At 43.1% G+C, this 17633-nt stretch overlaps 1 protein-coding gene and 1 long non-coding RNA gene across 3 annotated transcripts in view; one reads left to right on the plus strand and one right to left on the minus strand.

Annotated features, from left to right (window-relative positions):
• Nucleotides 1–13708, plus strand: part of LOC128014651 (contactin-1a) — a 44073-nt gene extending 30365 nt beyond the window's left edge. For both annotated transcript variants that reach the window (XM_052598356.1, XM_052598357.1), the window contains exons 11-24: nt 128–248; nt 356–506; nt 583–710; nt 794–966; nt 1349–1484; nt 1608–1769; nt 2355–2504; nt 3512–3582; nt 3769–4003; nt 4080–4183; nt 8102–8291; nt 8443–8561; nt 9971–10124; nt 12069–13708. In XM_052598356.1, the coding sequence (XP_052454316.1) occupies nt 128–248; nt 356–506; nt 583–710; nt 794–966; nt 1349–1484; nt 1608–1769; nt 2355–2504; nt 3512–3582; nt 3769–4003; nt 4080–4183; nt 8102–8291; nt 8443–8561; nt 9971–10124; nt 12069–12145 (1971 nt within the window). In that variant the 3' untranslated portion in view covers nt 12146–13708. The remainder of the gene's footprint in view (nt 1–127; nt 249–355; nt 507–582; nt 711–793; nt 967–1348; nt 1485–1607; nt 1770–2354; nt 2505–3511; nt 3583–3768; nt 4004–4079; nt 4184–8101; nt 8292–8442; nt 8562–9970; nt 10125–12068) is intronic.
• Nucleotides 5755–7559, minus strand: LOC128014691 (uncharacterized). The gene is made up of 3 exons (XR_008183630.1): nt 7435–7559; nt 6392–6541; nt 5755–5804 (listed from the first exon to the last, which is right to left on the minus strand). It is a non-coding gene; the product is annotated as an uncharacterized LOC128014691 (long non-coding RNA).
• Nucleotides 13709–17633: the final 3925 nt, after the last annotated feature.

Raw genomic sequence — 17633 nt, forward strand, 5'->3', positions numbered from 1 at the left:
ACTCGTAACCGCAGGCACCCGCTGATTTTGGATCAACCTGCGCATCACTGGTAGAAATATGACTGTGGATGATTTCTGATGAAAGCAGTCTTGGGTTCTGACGGATGAATCTGTTCTCTTCCTTCAGTACGCCAAGAACCACGAGTTGCGTTTCACAGACCTGACGTTTGATGATTCAGGGATGTATCAGTGTATCGCTGAGAACCGTCACGGCACGATATACGCCAACGCCGAGCTGCGGGTGTTCGGTGAGGAATCATGGTTTGGTATCAATACTAGCTGTAAACCTGGTCTCACAGGGTTGAAGATCTTGAGGGACACTGCTAGTTCTTCCACTGAATGTGTTGTTTTCCAGCCGGCGCTCCTTCATTTGAGAGGAACCCAGTGAAACCCAAACTTCTGGGGGCCAAAAACGGGCGCGTGGTGATTGACTGCAAACCCCGAGCAGCGCCCCGGCCGAGCATCTCCTGGAGCAAAGGAAGTGAGCTCCTGCACAACTCCAGCAGGTCAGAGGTCACGCAGAGGTCATCTCACACATCCCTTTACCCTTTGTCACACTCAGTCTGTCTTTCACGATTGCAGGATCTTCATTCGGCCGGACGGGAGTCTAGAGCTTCTGAACATCACCAGATCAGACGAAGGTGAATACACCTGTTCAGCAGAGAACGAGCGCGGCCGAGTGAACAGCAGCGGATCTCTGTCAGTCACCGGTACGACACACAAACAGATCCGATGAACCGATGGTCCTCAGCAGAAGGGAGATTCAGAGGATAACGAGTGTCTCTCTCCTCAGACGCCACAAAGATCTCTCTGGCCCCGTCCAGTGCTGACATCAGCGTGGGCCAGAGTACCAGGATGCAGTGCGCCGCATCACATGACCCCAGCCTCGACCTCAGCTTCATCTGGTCCCTCGACACACACCTCATCGACTTCGACCGAGACAGAGAGCACTACGAGCACAAAATGGTCAGTTCAGGCTTCAGCTGTTTAATACTGATGACAAACATCTGATCATTATTTATTCAGTGTTAATGAATCCAGAGTCTTCATTAATAATACCATTGTGGATGCCTTAACACCAAAAACAATAACTATAATGACAACTATAAATGATTACTATGATAACAATGAAAGGTAACCGTAATGCTACCTATGAAAACTGTAATGTAAATACAATTAGTATAATGAGACTACTGTATAACAGTAAAGAGTTATTGCTCTTTTGTTGGTTCTGGATAAAAGCTTCATCATCATGACTAACCCTAACGGCTGTAGTTATCATTAGTTATTGCTGATGCTGTGTCTGGTGTGTTGTGCTAGTGTAGTAATTGAGCTGATTGTTGCTCAGGATGTTAATCAGGATGGGACGTCCAGCTCAGAGCTGTTGATCAGTAACACACAGCTGAGACACGCCGGACGTTACAGCTGTACAGCACAGACGCCGGTGGACAACATCACGGCCTCCGCGCAGCTGCTGGTCAGAGGTCAGACACACTTCTCATCTTCAGATAAACCTCGGTCTCTGTGAGCTGTGAGTGACACCGCTGCTGATGTACCTGTGTCTCAGAGTCTGTACATCACCAGATCCTGTGTCTCCTCATCCTCAGGTCCTCCTGGTCCTCCTGTAGGTGTGCGAGTGGACGAGGTGATGACCAGCAGTGTGAGGGTCACCTGGAGTCACGGCACAGATAACTTGAGTCCCATCTCCAAATACAGCGTCCAGTACAGAGACGTGCGAGCGCAGCAGGACTGGAGAGACGCCTCCACCTGTGAGTACATCACCACATTCACTGTAGGACGATACATCAGTGTGTCTAATTACACTGCTGACACACCAATCTTCACTTGTAGAACTGTAACACACTGACTCCCCACAGGTGCTTGGAACAGGCCTGTAAACACACAGCTACACAACTACACAAGACTGATGTGTCTCTTCTCTCTGGCTCTGTGTAATATACTGTATTCACAAACACAAGAGAGCTTCAGGTTATGAATAACTGTGTGCACGTAATGTATCCAAATTATCGTGTTATGGCAAAGATGTTTGCAACGTGAGACAAATGTTTGCTTTTGAGAGGTGTTTGTGATATTTTGAATGCAGTGCTTTATTTTATAAGAGATGTGTGTTTTATATTTTGTGAGTGCAATTCTCGGATGTGTGTGTAAAGTTTTGTAAAAAAAAAAAAAAAAAAAAGAGGCAAAGTTTTGAAAATGTAAGCAGTTGAAATAACTGTAATATAGTAATATTTGAGTGGATTATTTGATCTGATGATCATCTGTTAATAAAGTGTGACTAGACTACAGCAGTAGTTTAGATCTAAACCAGTATCACTGAGTCTGTGTGTCTTCAGCTCCAGTGGATGTGGAGGGATCTGCAGACATGGTCAGCGTGGTCAATCTGACGCCCTGGACAGAGTATGAGTTCAGGGTCATCGCCACCAACACACTGGGCACCGGACCCCCCAGTGACCCCTCGCCCAGAATCACCACCAGAGAAACCAGTGAGCTCCTTCTGTCCTTCTGGGGATTTATTTTTATGATTAAAAAATAAATGTCTCAAGAATACTTTTGTAAAATATATTTATGCTCGTTAGCACATCTCACACTTTTAGGGCTAAATTCTGCTAATTAACAACACACTGTAAATACACTAGATATAATTTGGATAACAATAAAATACAGCCCAGCGGGTGCAGAGCAAAAGTTAAGAGACCAAATAGTCTGAATTTGATGAATTAGAGAAGCCCCTCACTTAACTCTGCAGCCAGGAATACTGACAACCTTTCTATGGTAAAATCAAGGGTTATTAATATATTTTATTTTAAAGCATTCCAGCCTAATATTGATGCTGTTTTATTACAGAAATATACAGTAGGTTTCATAAATCTGGACTATTTTGGGTTACAAGTTAAAATAAATCAGTTCTGTTAATTCAAATTTACTGGTAATTCTCAGATTGTTTGTTCTTACACGTTTCATATAATGATATATTCAGATAAAGTTATCATGAATACTGAAATGCATCACACTGGTTTTCATGAATAATTAATGTATGATATGATATTTTAAAGACTTTCTTATATTTTTAATTAGTAAAAAGGGGGCTGAATGTAGTAAAAACCGTTACTGCTGTGTGTGTGCCCTTGGACGGGTGAAATGCAGAGCACAAACCCAGAGTAAAAGATATTTGGCAAATGTTACATCCCATCCTTTTCCTTTCCCTTAGTTGAAAATGATCAGAAGTCATGTTTAATAAGCTTACACTGCATCAGGTCTAAATGGAGCTTGAATCAAAATGTGCATGCGATTTTTTTACGTTATGTCAATCGTCAGTAGACCTTTTGCTGATAGTGATCTGATTAAACCATAAACACTAAGTATTAAACAGCAGTGTGTTAGTTCTCCAGCAGCATTCTGGGAAACCACTGGACTCCTCTAGAACACCATAGTACCTGTAATAGCATAGCAATGCCTTAGCGTGTATATATACTGTCATGTCTCTCTGTAGGGCCGGTTGTGTCTCCGTCAGACATCGCTGGAGGAGGAGAAGCCAGTCGTGAGCTCACCATCACATGGACGGTGCAGTGCTCACGTTTACCACATTAAGAACAAATCACAATCCAAACACCAGCAAGATGCAATTCTCTCTTTTAATTTCCATTTCAGAGTGATCTAAACTGCACATTTAAGTGTTTATTTTGTTGCACTTTATCTATTTGCTTTGGTCAAAACCAAGAACTGTTTTGATGTGGTTTGTGTCTACAGCCGGTCCAGCCACAGTACTACTACGGCAGTAATTTTGGCTACATCATCGCCTTCAAGCCTCATAATGACCCCGAGTGGATGAGGGTGACGGTGACAGATCCACAGGCACGAAAGTATGTCCACAAAGACCCGAAAATCCCCCCGTCCACCAGGTTTGAGGTGAAGATGAAGGTCTTCAACAGTCAGGGTGAAGGGCCGTTCAGTGTCAGCTCCTTCATCTACTCCTCTCAGGATGGTGAGGGACACACCGCTGCAGATTTACAGGTTAAACCACCTGAACTAGTGATCTCACTGATGTGTTTCCATCTCAGTTCCTGCAGAAGCTCCCAGCATCATCGAGGCGAGGACGCTGTCTGCCACAGAAGCCGTCGTGTCCTGGATACCTCTACAGCTGCAGACGGTTGAAGGATACCAGGTACCACCAGACTAACCTCAGAACCAGCCAATCACACTAACCTCAGAACCAGCCAATCACTCCACACTGACCTCAGAACCAGCCAATCACACGAGACAGAGCTCAGAACCTCAGAACCAGCCAATCACATCAGACTAACCTCAGAACCAGCCAATCACATCAGATTGACCTCAGAACCAGCCGATCGCATCACACTAACCTCAGAGCCAGCCAATCACACCACACTAACCTCAGAACCAGCCAATAACATCAGACTAACCTCAGAACCAGCCAATCACACCGCACTAACCTCAGAACCAGCCAATAACATCAGACTAACCTCAGAACCAGCCAATCACACCACACTAACCTCAGAACCAGCCAATCACACCAGACTGATCTCAGAACCAGCCAATCACACCAAACTGAGCTCAGAACCTCAGAACCAGCCAATCACATCAGACTAACCTCAGAACCAGCCAATCACACGAGACTGAGCTCAGAACCTCAGAACCAGCCAATCACATCAGACTAACCTCAGAACCAGCCAATCACATCAGCTTGACCTCAGAACCAGCCGATCGCATCAGATTGACCTCAGAACCAGCCGATCGCATCAGATTGACCTCAGAACCAGCCAATCACACCAGACTGACCTCAGAACCAGCCAAATCACATCAGCTTGACCTCAGAACCAGCCGATCGCATCAGATTGACCTTAGAACCAGCCAATCACACCAGACTGACCTCAGAACCAGCCAAATCACATCAGCTTGACCTCAGAACCAGCCGATCGCATCAGATTGACCTCAGAACCATCCGATTGCATCAGACAGCCAATCACACTAACCTCAGAACCAGCCGATCGCATCAGATTGACCTTAGAACCAGCCAATCACACCAGACTGACCTCAGAACCAGCCAAATCACATCAGCTTGACCTCAGAACCAGCCGATCGCATCAGATTGACCTTAGAACCAGCCAATCACACCAGACTGACCTCAGAACCAGCCAAATCACACCAGACTGACCTCAGAACCAGCCAATCACATCAGACTGACCTAAGAACCAGCCAATCACACGAGACTGAGCTCAGAACCTCAGAACCAGCCAATCACACCAGACTGACCTCAGAACCAGCCAATCACATCAGATTGACCTCAGAACCAGCCGATCGCATCAGATTGACCTCAGAACCAGCCGATTGCATCAGACTGACCTCAGAACCAGCCAATCGCTCAGACTGACCTCAGAACCAGCCAATCACATCAGACTGACCTAAGAACCAGCCAATCACACGAGACTGAGCTCAGAACCTCAGAACCAGCCAATCACATCAGACTAACCTCAGAACCAGCCAATCACATCAGATTGACCTCAGAACCAGCCGATCGCATCAGACTGACCTCAGAACCAGCCAATCGCATCACACTAACCTCAGAACCAGCCAATCGCACCAGACTGACCTCAGAACCAGCCAATCGCACCAGACTGACATCAGAACCAGCCAATCGCACTAACCTCAGAACCAGCCGATCGCACCAGACTGACATCAGAACCAGCCGATCGCATCAGATTGACCTTAGAACCAGCCAATCACACCAGACTGACCTCAGAACCAGCCAATCACACCAGACTGACCTCAGAACCAGCCAATCACATCAGACTGACCTAAGAACCAGCCAATCACACGAGACTGAGCTCAGAACCTCAGAACCAGCCAATCACACCAAACTGACCTCAGAACCAGCCAATCACACCAGACTGACCTCAGAACCAGCCAATCACATCAGAATGACCAAAGAAGCAGCCAATCACACGAGACTGAGCTCAGAACCTCAGAACCAGCCAATCACATCAGACTAACCTCAGAACCAGCCAATCACATCAGATTGACCTCAGAACCAGCCGATCGCATCAGATTGACCTCAGAACCAGCCGATTGCATCAGACTGACCTCAGAACCAGCCAATCGCTCAGACTGACCTCAGAACCAGCCAATCGCTCAGACTGACCTCAGAACAAGCCAATCACATCAGACTGACCTAAGAACAAGCCAATCACACGAGACTGAGCTCAGAACCTCAGAACCAGCCAATCACATCAGATTGACCTCAGAACCAGCCGATCGCATCAGACTGACCTCAGAACCAGCCAATCGCATCACACTAACCTCAGAGCCAGCCAATCACACCAGACTGACATCAGAACCAACCAATCGCACTAACCTCAGAACCAGCCAATCACATCAGACTGACCTCAGAACCAGCCAATCACATCAGACTGACCTCAGAACCAGCCAATCACACCAAACTGACCTCAGAACCAGCCAATCACATCACACTAACCTCAGAACCAGCCAATCACACCAAACTGACCTCAGAACCAGCCAATCGCACCAGACTAACCTCAGAACCAGCCAATCACATCAGACTGACCTCAGAACCAGCCAATCGCATCAGACTGACCTCAGAACCAGCCAATCGCATCAGACTGACCTCAGAACCAGCCAATCGCATCAGACTGACCTCAGAACCAGCCAATCACACCAGACTGACCTCAGAACCAGCCAATCACACCAGACTGACCTCAGAACCAGCCAATCACATCAGAATGACCAAAGAAGCAGCCAATCACACGAGACTGAGCTCAGAACCTCAGAACCAGCCAATCACATCAGACTAACCTCAGAACCAGCCAATCACATCAGATTGACCTCAGAACCAGCCAATCACACCAGACTGACCTCAGAACCAGCCAATCACATCAGAATGACCAAAGAAGCAGCCAATCACACGAGACTGAGCTCAGAACCTCAGAACCAGCCAATCACATCAGACTAACCTCAGAACCAGCCAATCACATCAGATTGACCTCAGAACCAGCCGATCGCATCAGATTGACCTCAGAACCATCCGATTGCATCAGACAGCCAATCACATCAGATTGACCTCAGAACCAGCCAATCACACCAAACTGACCTCAGAACCAGCCAATCACATCACACTAACCTCAGAACCAGCCAATCACACCAAACTGACCTCAGAACCAGCCAATCGCACCAGACTAACCTCAGAACCAGCCAATCACACTAACCTCAGAACCAGCCAATCACATCAGACTGACCTCAGAACCAGCCAATCACATCAGACTGACCTCAGAACCAGCCAATCACACCAAACTGACCTCAGAACCAGCCAATCACACTAACCTCAGAACCAGCCAATCACATCAGACTGACCTCAGAACCAGCCAATCACATCAGACAGACCTCAGAACCAGCCAATCACACCAAACTGACCTCAGAACCAGCCAATCACATCACACTAACCTCAGAACCAGCCAATCACACCAAACTGAGCTCAGAACCAGCCAATCACACCAAACTGACCTCAGAACCAGCCAATCACACGAGACTGAGCTCAGAACCTCAGAACCAGCCAATCACATCAGACTGACCTCAGAACCAGCCAATTACACCAAACTGACCTCAGAACCAGCCAATCACATCAGACCTTAATCAGAACCAGCCAATCACATCAGACCTTCCTCAGAACCAGCCAATAGTGGGGTGGGGGTTGCATCAAGCCAATATTTATTGTGTAAAAAATATGTATTATTATATTTTTATTGTTGTTATACAGAAAGGGTCAATTAATACTAAAACAAATAAAAAAATTCTAATAAAATATCTAAACCTTAAAACTTTTTATTTCAGCTTAAGGCAACATTTCTCATTTTCATTTGGTTTGTATTTGATGTACTAAAATAACTAAAACTAAGTGAACTTCAACTAACATTTAAATAAAATGTAAACTAATAAAAAAAAATATAAAACAACAAAATGATAAAAAAATTAAACCAAAAAGACAAATTTTAATTTAAAACTAAAAGTAAAACTGTGGTAGTATGTTAGTTTGTGGGCTGTGGTCTCTCAGGTCCGGTACTGGAGGGAGTCGGTGGAGAACGAGGCGTCTGCGCAGCGTGTTCTGGTGTCCAGTGGAGAAAACCACACGCGTCTGGACAACATGAAGCCCAGCTCACATTACCTGATCGAGGTGCGGGCGTACAATGGTGCTGGATACGGACCGTCCAGCCACCGCCGCAAGATCCACACCAGGAGAGCACGTGAGTCTCACAGGAGCCAGAGGAACCAGAGATTTTAGGATGCATTCTACTGTGTTAGGAGAAAAGAATACAACAATTAATGTGATGTTAAAATAGAAATAATTGTTATTTATGTTACTGTTATTTTCTGATCTGATTGTGTTTTTCTCAGCTCCTAGTCGGCCTCCTAAAATCATCGGCACGAAGTTGAGCTACAGCGGCACAAACATTAACATCGCCTGGGAGCAGGTGGAGCCGCTGGCCAACGAGTCGACGGTGGAGGGGTATAAGGTCAGATAAACACCGAAAACTGAAGGGTTAACCCTTTACCTGCTGCATTTGATTTAGTGTGCTTGTCTTACTGGATTCATGGAGTTAAAATGTAACATGCATATGAAGAGCTCATTAAATATGAGCTGAAGTTTTGGATGAGTTTCTGTGTCTCTCTGCTGCTGCTGCGTGTGTCAAACTCAAGACATGATGAGCTTAATGATGTTTAATTAGTGCTGGCAGCTGATTCACAGCAGTGAGAGATGATTAACATCCTCTGGATGAGTGAGTGTGTGAGTGATTATTGAGTCAATGTGTGCTTCAAGAAACAAAGAGAAAAAATAGATGTAGTGATTTGACTGACATTATCAGCCTGTTCACATCCAGCCGCTGTTGTTTGACCTTTGACCCCATGATGTCATCAGAAATCAATATATACAGTGCACATCCTCAAAGATAATATAGTAGAATATGATTATCTGGGTGTAGATCACTTTGGAAACCATGTCTATATCAAGCATTTTATAAAGTAACGTGTTCCCTATGACAATTACATCATCAGTTTTTATTATTTATTTCTCAGGTTAAAGGATCACTTACCCCATGTCATTTCAAACCCATAAAAGCTCAGTTTGTCTTCGGAACACAGTTTAAGATATTTTGGATGAAAACCTGATGGCTTGCGACTGTCCCACAGACTTATAAAGACTCTAAGACTTATAAATACGGCAATGTTTCGAATATAATGTGCTGCTAGTGTAGCCATCTGTCTGGGTTCACATTGGACAGTCCAATTTTGAAGCACCATGCTGTTTTACCAAATAAACTCCATACTAGTACACAGTATTACTCTTAATATTTTTATCATATCTATTTTATGGCAGAATATGCATGTGCTTCATTCTTAAATGACTCGGTTAAATTAGTAAATCAGGGATTCACATCAAAGATACTGTGTGATTTGGCAACACTAAGTGGTGGTTATATTTCATAGTTCTATATTCAGTATATTTTGGACTCAAAACATTAATCTGATAACGTTATACTTGTGATTATAACTGCAGTGTAAATGCATTGATTGCATCTCTGAGCTGCATTAAACAGTAAATCAATCTAAATGCACATCTGATGCAGCTTCTGTGCCACTTCTGCAGTGCAAAGCTGGATGTTGATCTGACTGGTATCAGTGGCTTAACATTCCAACTGCATATATTGAGTAAGATGAAGGATTTTGTCCTTATGAAGGTACAAATGCCCCCGAAGATAAGTTTAAGGGGGTAAATATCGCTCTTTAATGGAAAAGTTATTTTCTGTTCCTGGTATAGCATTATTTTCACTGAATCCTCCTTTCTTGTGTTATAGAAATGTGTGGGTTGTGTGTAAATCTGGTGGGCTCTGTCAGTTCTTGATGTGGTGCTGTTCTCACTCAGGTCCTGTACAGGCCGGAGGGGCAGCCCAGCGGGTCGCTGTACACCACAGTGAAGCAGTCCATCGATCTGCCCATGAAGAAGGGTGATTACCTGGTGGAGGTGCGTGCGTACAGCGAGGGAGGAGACGGAGCCCTCGCACAAGTGCGCATCGCAGGTCAAAACACGCCTACATTAGTGCTTTTCAAGTGACTTACAAATTAATTATTTTGTTGTTATATTTCTATGTCTTTATGCATTTGTCAGATTCAGATGATTTTATTCAGAGCAAATCACATTTCATTAAAAAAAGGGATTTGATCTGTGCAAAGCACTGCTCACACGAAGCAGATGAGTGAAGAACTCATGAACGTCCAGCAGATGGAGCTGATGCTCAAGAAACACACAGGATTTAGTGTGAATGAACATCATCCTGATAGAAGATAAAGTACAAGTGACCACATGATCATGCATAATGAAGATAGCAACAAAATAAATTAGTTGGTAGTTTGTAATGAAAGTTCATCAAAGTGAGAAACACAAGACTGTCATGATTTTTACATTTAGATTAAGTTATGTTACGGTCCATTAAGTATTGTTCTTGTTCTCATCATCCACGATTCACAAAAGACAAACAAGGAAAAGACAATAAAGCAACATTGGGAAATCAACTAAATCCTTCTTGACACATTTACAGTTATTCTTTTTTCAGAAGCTTTTCTGCACAATGACTTACAAATGAGGAAATTCATGAGCAGTTTTTCATTCTATTTATATATGTATTGATGCAGATTCTATCAGATTTTATTAGTGCAAACGCTGCTCACATGAAGTCAATGATGATGAGATGCACTGTCATGATATACTCCTGAATGACCAGTAGAGGGAGACATCTCTCAGGAAAACACACAGATCACGTGACTTCAGATGATGTTTGGGTTTAATCCTGGTACAACATGCAATACATATAACCACACGATCAGAAATAGTTCAGATAGCCATAAAGTAGATGTTTGATTATTTAAAGTATTGTGACTCCATCAAATTGAGAAACATGGCTATTATAGTATTTACATTTACATTTACATTTGATTATATGTTATTGTCCTTTAAGTATTTTTCTTGCAAATAATACACAAATAATAATAAATAACAATGATATGACAATACAATACATATAACAAATTTTTACAAATAAAGCTAAATTTAAAATAGAAATTAAAACAGACTTTTTTTAAACACAATATCCCACTAGACAAATTTCTGGTTATTCATTTTGCAAATGCTATTTATGCAAAGTAACATACAAATGAGGAAAACCAGAAGCAGTTTTTGAGGTATTTAGCACTCAAGCTCCATGTGCAATCGTTCATTTTCTTAATTTCTCTCTGGAAGTCTGTGGGAGCCCATAAAAGTGTTTGCAGTAGTTATGAAGTCTGGCACACAGATAGTGGACAGTATCAACATTAACCACAGTAAATCTGGAGTCTCTAACTCAAACCCTTTAGTGCCACCACCATCTCAAAGTTGCACTCATGTTTATGCTGATAACTTCTCAAGCCTGAGGGTTAGAAACTCCACGTTTTCTAACTCATCTTAGACAGTAAATCTGAATTTCGCCAGATTTTTGACAGACCCAGTCCTTCTCTTATAGCACATCAATACATTTGGCAAAGAGGACGCCCAAATGGACATGAGGCTATATCTCCACAACACTTTGTTGTAGTCACACCAAATTTGGTACACGCTATATTTACCAAGACCTGAGGATTCATGAGCAGTTTCAGCACAGCACCAACTACTGGTCAAGAGATATGAGTAATGGTCATCTTTACCTGTAACGTCTGAACAGTTGTGTCTCTTTTGGTTCAGAGTAAAGACAAAAACACAAAAGTCAAGTCAAGTCATCTTGACAGTGCTTTATACAAAGACAATAGTGCATCATTCAGCTTAATTAAGTTCAAGATTTGTTCTCAGTCGATGGCGTCCGTCAGTGCCGTCATATCGATAAATTACTGAGTTACGTGTCTTTCAGATCCAAACTGATCAAGCCAAAATGTATTACTAAAGCCACTAATGGTGTGTCAGTGAGTAAAATAAGAGTTTTGTGCTGTTTTTGCAGGTGCGGCCGGTCTGGCGTCTCCATCTCTCGGCTTCTTCTGGCTGCTCCTCACGGTTCTGTTGGGTTTGATTCTCTGAATGTAGTTTCATCCTGATTTAATAAAGCTGAACTCTCACAGGAGGAGACCCACCAATATTCAGAGACCATGAGGCTCTGACTGGACATTCAGGACAGAGCGTGTGTTTAATGTCTGAACAGTTCAATATGCCTTACAACATCTCACAGTCTGATCTCTCACTGAGCGCTGATTGGTCCACACGGAGCGGAAACAGGAAGTGCTGCTTTGAGACTTCCTGTGTCTTTTGCTGACAGATCAGTGTCTCATGTTTGTCTTTATATCATTGTCAGATCAGTGGCTTTCTCTTATTTCTGTGGACGGATACAGTCAAAGCAAACCAACAATTCACATTCGACTCCATTCAGCATCCATTCACTTATAGAGGATTATTATATATGCAATAATTTATAGGATATCTGTCTATTCAACATTGCTTTTTATATTAGCATATCAGCGATAGAGTTTTGTTTTAAAATGAGGATATAATTTGAATATCTGTATTTAGTTCATGTGAGGAACATCAGCAGCTGAATGAAACGGATGTTTGTGTTTGGGTTTGTGTTCATTTACAAGCTTCAGTCTCAGAAATGTTATGAAATATGATCAGCTGATAAACAAACAAATACAGCGAAAGCATTTAAGTTTTAGTGCGATTTAATGTGATTTCACACTGAATGTGTTTAGTGAACACCAGTGCTGGGTAGTGACTGATTACATATAATCTAGATTACGTAATCAGATTTCATGTAGTACTTGTAGTTAGATTACATTACTGCTACAGTTTTGTAATCCGTAACAGACTAGAGTTTGTAAGTAATCTAGCCAGCACTGGTGAACACAGACTCATTGAGTTATTAATGCATCAGATTCAGTTACATGGTGAAAGTTTCACAAACACTAATTACATTCATTAATAACCACATAACTAATGCTTCTTGAGCACAAAACTGCTTTTGTTTTGACTGTATCATTCAGATCTGTGTGTCATTGGCAGGTGAATTGTGCTGAATGTCATTTAACATTTTTATTTTCATAATAATGTTTGTTGCAGTTGCCAACTTTAAATGATGATATTCAGACAGTTTCATCTATTTCTGTGACTTTCATAGTGCAGTGTTTGCTCGAATATATGATTTATATTCGGTTAACTCATGAATCTGTATGTTTATAAATAGATCATATGATCTGCCATTCATCTGATGATCTCTAGATTGTTTTATTGATCAGGATTTGAAAGTTTTACTCATCTTTGAGAAACTCCATCAGGGTCAGATTGTTTGTAATGAAGCAGAGCATTGATTTGATGTGTTTGAGCTGAAGTTTCTCCTCATTTAAACCACCACTAAGTGCTTTTGCTCCTGATGTTCATCTGTGTGAGAGAGTTTTGCCAAATGCATGAATGCCTTGAGCTTTAGCGGCCTGCAGTTATTCAGAGGCCAGATGCATGATGGGATTGAATGGACTGATCGTCATACTCGCTGGTTCAGTTCAACGATAGGTCCGACTCTTTAACTAGACTAACCTGTCAGTTATTACCTGCTTCATTCATCTCAGTCTTCAATTAAACTTTATAGAGACCAAACTAACTCGTCTGCTTTGTGTTTCTGGCTCTTGAAGATTCTTCACGTCTGCTTCATGTCTCTTTCATCATCATCTTTATATTTCCAACAGTATGGCCTTCATTCTAGATGATACATTTACAAATATTAAGCATTAGAGATAGAAACTGTGTGAGAAAATGAATACCAGACTAAAATAAATCTCATGATTATGAATCCAAGCTACAATAAAACTATAAACAGAGGCTTATCTTTGTGAAAGAGAGTGAGATTAAATGGAAGATATCTGAAGAAATATGGAACTTGAAAACATTAAAAGAACAATTTGATGAACAACTAAAAAATAGTCAAGTCAAGTCACCTTTATTTATATAGCGCTTTAAACAAAATACATTGGGTCAAAGCAACTGAACAACATTCATTAGGAAAACAGTGTGTCAATAATGCTAACTGATAGTTAAAGCCGATCAAGACATTCTGTGAGCTGGGTCATTTGCAGTGACAGCTCAGAAAATGCGTGACGTGAAGCGGTGATCTCCTCCTGCTGTCTACCCAGCAGCGTGCCTTGCTGTCTGAGGATACGGAGGACATCGATCTCCTCTGCTGAGTCCATAATGGTCAGTAGATTCTGTCAGGCGCGAAGAGAGAGGACTCAAACGCAGAGGATAAAGTGAAACAGTTTATTTGAACAACCGTGAATCCAAAAATATTCCAATGTGTGAAGACACACACGAACAAAAACCCAAGTGTAACAACTCCAGAGCCGTCCGTACAGTCACCTGCGGACACAGGCTGTGGAGACCACCACAGGTGCAATGCCCAACGGGACGTGGAAAAATGAGACAGAGGATCTCAGGCACGCAACCAACGTAAGACTCCTCATCTAGACATCCTGAGCAACACAGTGGAAAACAGGTAAGAAAATAGACACACAGTACTGTCACAAAGTCAACACGAAATCTACTGATAACAAGGGACAGACACAGCAAGGAATATAAGGGAAAATGGGAACAAGCGACAGGTGAGAGCAATCAGCTCGTGATCTGCACACACCAGCGCGATGCATCAGCACTGATTGCCCAGGTCACGAGCTGCAGACAATGACAGGACACAGACAACAGAGAAGCCGATGAAGCACCCTGAACCGTGATACTAAGCTCCTAAAAGAGGTTCTTCCAGAAGTCATAGATCCTCTTCTGACTATTATTAATTCCTCATTGTCATTAGGATATGTCCCCAAAACCTTCAAACTGGCTGTTATTAAGCCTCTCATCAAAAAACACAACTTGACCCCAAAGAACTAGTTAATTATAAACCAATCTCAAATCTCCCTTTTCTGTCCAAGATACTAGAAAAGGTGGTATCCTCACAATTATATTCATTCTTACAGAAAAATGGTATATGTGAGGATTTCCAGTCAGGATTTAGAGCAGTACTGAGACTGCTCTCCTTAGAGTTACAAATGACCTGCTCGTATCATCTGATCGTGGGTGTATCTCTCTATTAGTTTAATTGGATCTTAGTGCTGCGTTTGACACAATTGACCACAACATTCTTTTGCATAGACTTGAACACTTTGTTGGCATTAATGGAAGTGCATTAGCATGGTTTAAATTGTACTTATATGACCGCCATCAGTTCGTAGCAGTGAATGAAGATGTATCATATCGATCACAAGTGCAGTGTGGAGTACCTCAAGGCTCAGTACTAGGGCCGCTACTCTTCACGCTTTATATGTTACCCTTGGAAGATATCAGTAGGAAACATGGTGTTAGCTTTCACTGTTATGCTGATGATACTCAGCTCTATATTTCTTCGCGGCCCGGTGAAACACACCAATTTGAAAAACTAATGGAATGCATAGTCGATATAAAAAATGGATGACGAGTAATTTCTTACTGCTAAATTCTGAAAAAACAGAGGTGTTAAGACCTAAAACCCTAAAACCTAACCCTAACCCTAAGCATTTGTAAAACTGCATTTTTCCATCTCAAAAATATATCTAAATTTACGGCCTATGCTCTCAATGTCAAATGCAGAAATGTTAATCAATGTATTTACGACCTCAATGTTAGATTATTGTAATGCTTTATTGGGTGGTTGTTCTGCACGCTTAGTAAACAAACTACAGCTAGTCCAAAATGCAGCAACAAGAGTTCTTACTAGAACCAGGAAGTATGACCATATTAGCCCGGTCCTGTCCACACTGCACTGGCTCCCTATCAAACATCTTATAGATTTTAAAATATTGCTTATTACTTATAAAGCCCTGAATGGTTTAGCACCTCAGTATTTGAATGAGCTCCTTTTACATTATAATCCTCCATGTCCGCTACGTTCTCAAAACTAAATTTGATAATACCTAGAATATCAAAATCAACTGCGGGTGGCAGATCCTTTTCCTATTTGGCACCTAAACTCTGGAATAATCTACCTAACATTGTTCGGGAGGCAGACACACTCTTGCAATTTAAATCTAGATTAAAGACCCATCTCTTTAACCTGGTTTACACATAACATACTAATAATCCAAATCCGTTAAAGGATTTTTAGGCTGCATTTATTAGGTAAACCGGAACCGGGAACACTTCCCATAACACCCGCTGCTACTTGCTACATTATTAGATGTAGTGACCCGGCCGTTCAGTGGAACAGCGATGTGGCAAGGGGACGTAACATCTCCGGTCCCTCCTTCAGGGAACGAGGGTTACATACGTAATTGAGACGTTCCCTTTCAGTCGGTCACGTTCTACGTTACGTCAGAAAGAGACTGATGAATGGGGTCCCTTACAAAACGCCACATGGCTGTCTTCCAGTGACCTGTGAGAGACATACAGCACCCTGTCGTGAGGCCATCACAAGTGAGGGCCTATAGCAAACACAGAATACACTGGGTGGCATATTCCATCTGGACGTATGCTAGCAGGCTGCCTGCTCATAGGGGGACTTAGAAAGGCAGGTGTCAACCAAAGGTGGTGATACAAATGAACTCTGAGGTACCCAGCCCGCAGGGTGGAACTTTCAACGAAAGAGCTGGCCATATGCCCCAGGAGCCTCTGGAACAGTTTCAGTGGAACTGCTCTCTTGCCCTCGAATTGTCTCGGGCAATTTAGCAGTGACTGTGCACGCTCGTTTTTTTAAGCCGTGCGAACATGCCGACCGAGTCTATTTCCATAGCGAGAAAATAGATCCTCTGCACAGGGGAGTTTGCTCTTTTCCCAGTTGAAGACCCAGCCGGGTGAGGTGTCTGAGCACCAGATCCCTGTGCTCTCACAACAGTGCTCGAGAGTGAGCTAGAATCAACCAGTCATCGAGGTTGTTGAGGATGGCTGTAACCCACCTATTTTCTTGGGTACTATGAAGTAGTGGCTGTAAAAGCCGGACTTCATGTCGGCTGGAGGGACCGGCTCTATCGCACCCTTTGCCAGCAGGGTCCTGACAAGAGCATCTTTGCCCACCATCGTCACGTGAACACCCCGAAACCTGGGGGGACGCCGGGCAAACTGAAACGCATAGCCGAGCCTGATCCTTCGGATGAGCCAGCGGGATTGCCTGGGGAGCTCTAGCCAGGCTCCCAGAAACCGATCCAGCGGGGTCAAGGAAACTACAGGCGTACCCACAGTGGGGCAATGAGGTGGAGCAGACAGGCATGGGAGGCGTAGTGTCCCTTAGCGGGGACAGAGTGCAGGCACTCATCTGACTCCAAGTAGCAAAGAGGGCATGAGAAGGCAATGCGTTCTCGAGCTGGCTTTGCATGCAAACTGGCAAGGGGAGAGGAGAACGAGAGTGGCGAGGAAGCACATCTCCAACTGTCATTCGTGGCCTCTTGGAACCCGGAGGTAGAGGAAACAGTACTTTTAGTGAAGGTTTGCTGCTGCCAGTGGCGGAACAAAAAGAAAAAGAATACAAAGGATTCTTCCCCGGCCCTCCTCCGGGGGAAGGAGTGGT

The sequence above is a fragment of the Carassius gibelio genome, chromosome B25 (genome assembly GCF_023724105.1).
Source record: "Carassius gibelio isolate Cgi1373 ecotype wild population from Czech Republic chromosome B25, carGib1.2-hapl.c, whole genome shotgun sequence".
NCBI classification, from domain to species: Eukaryota; Metazoa; Chordata; class Actinopteri; order Cypriniformes; family Cyprinidae; genus Carassius; species Carassius gibelio.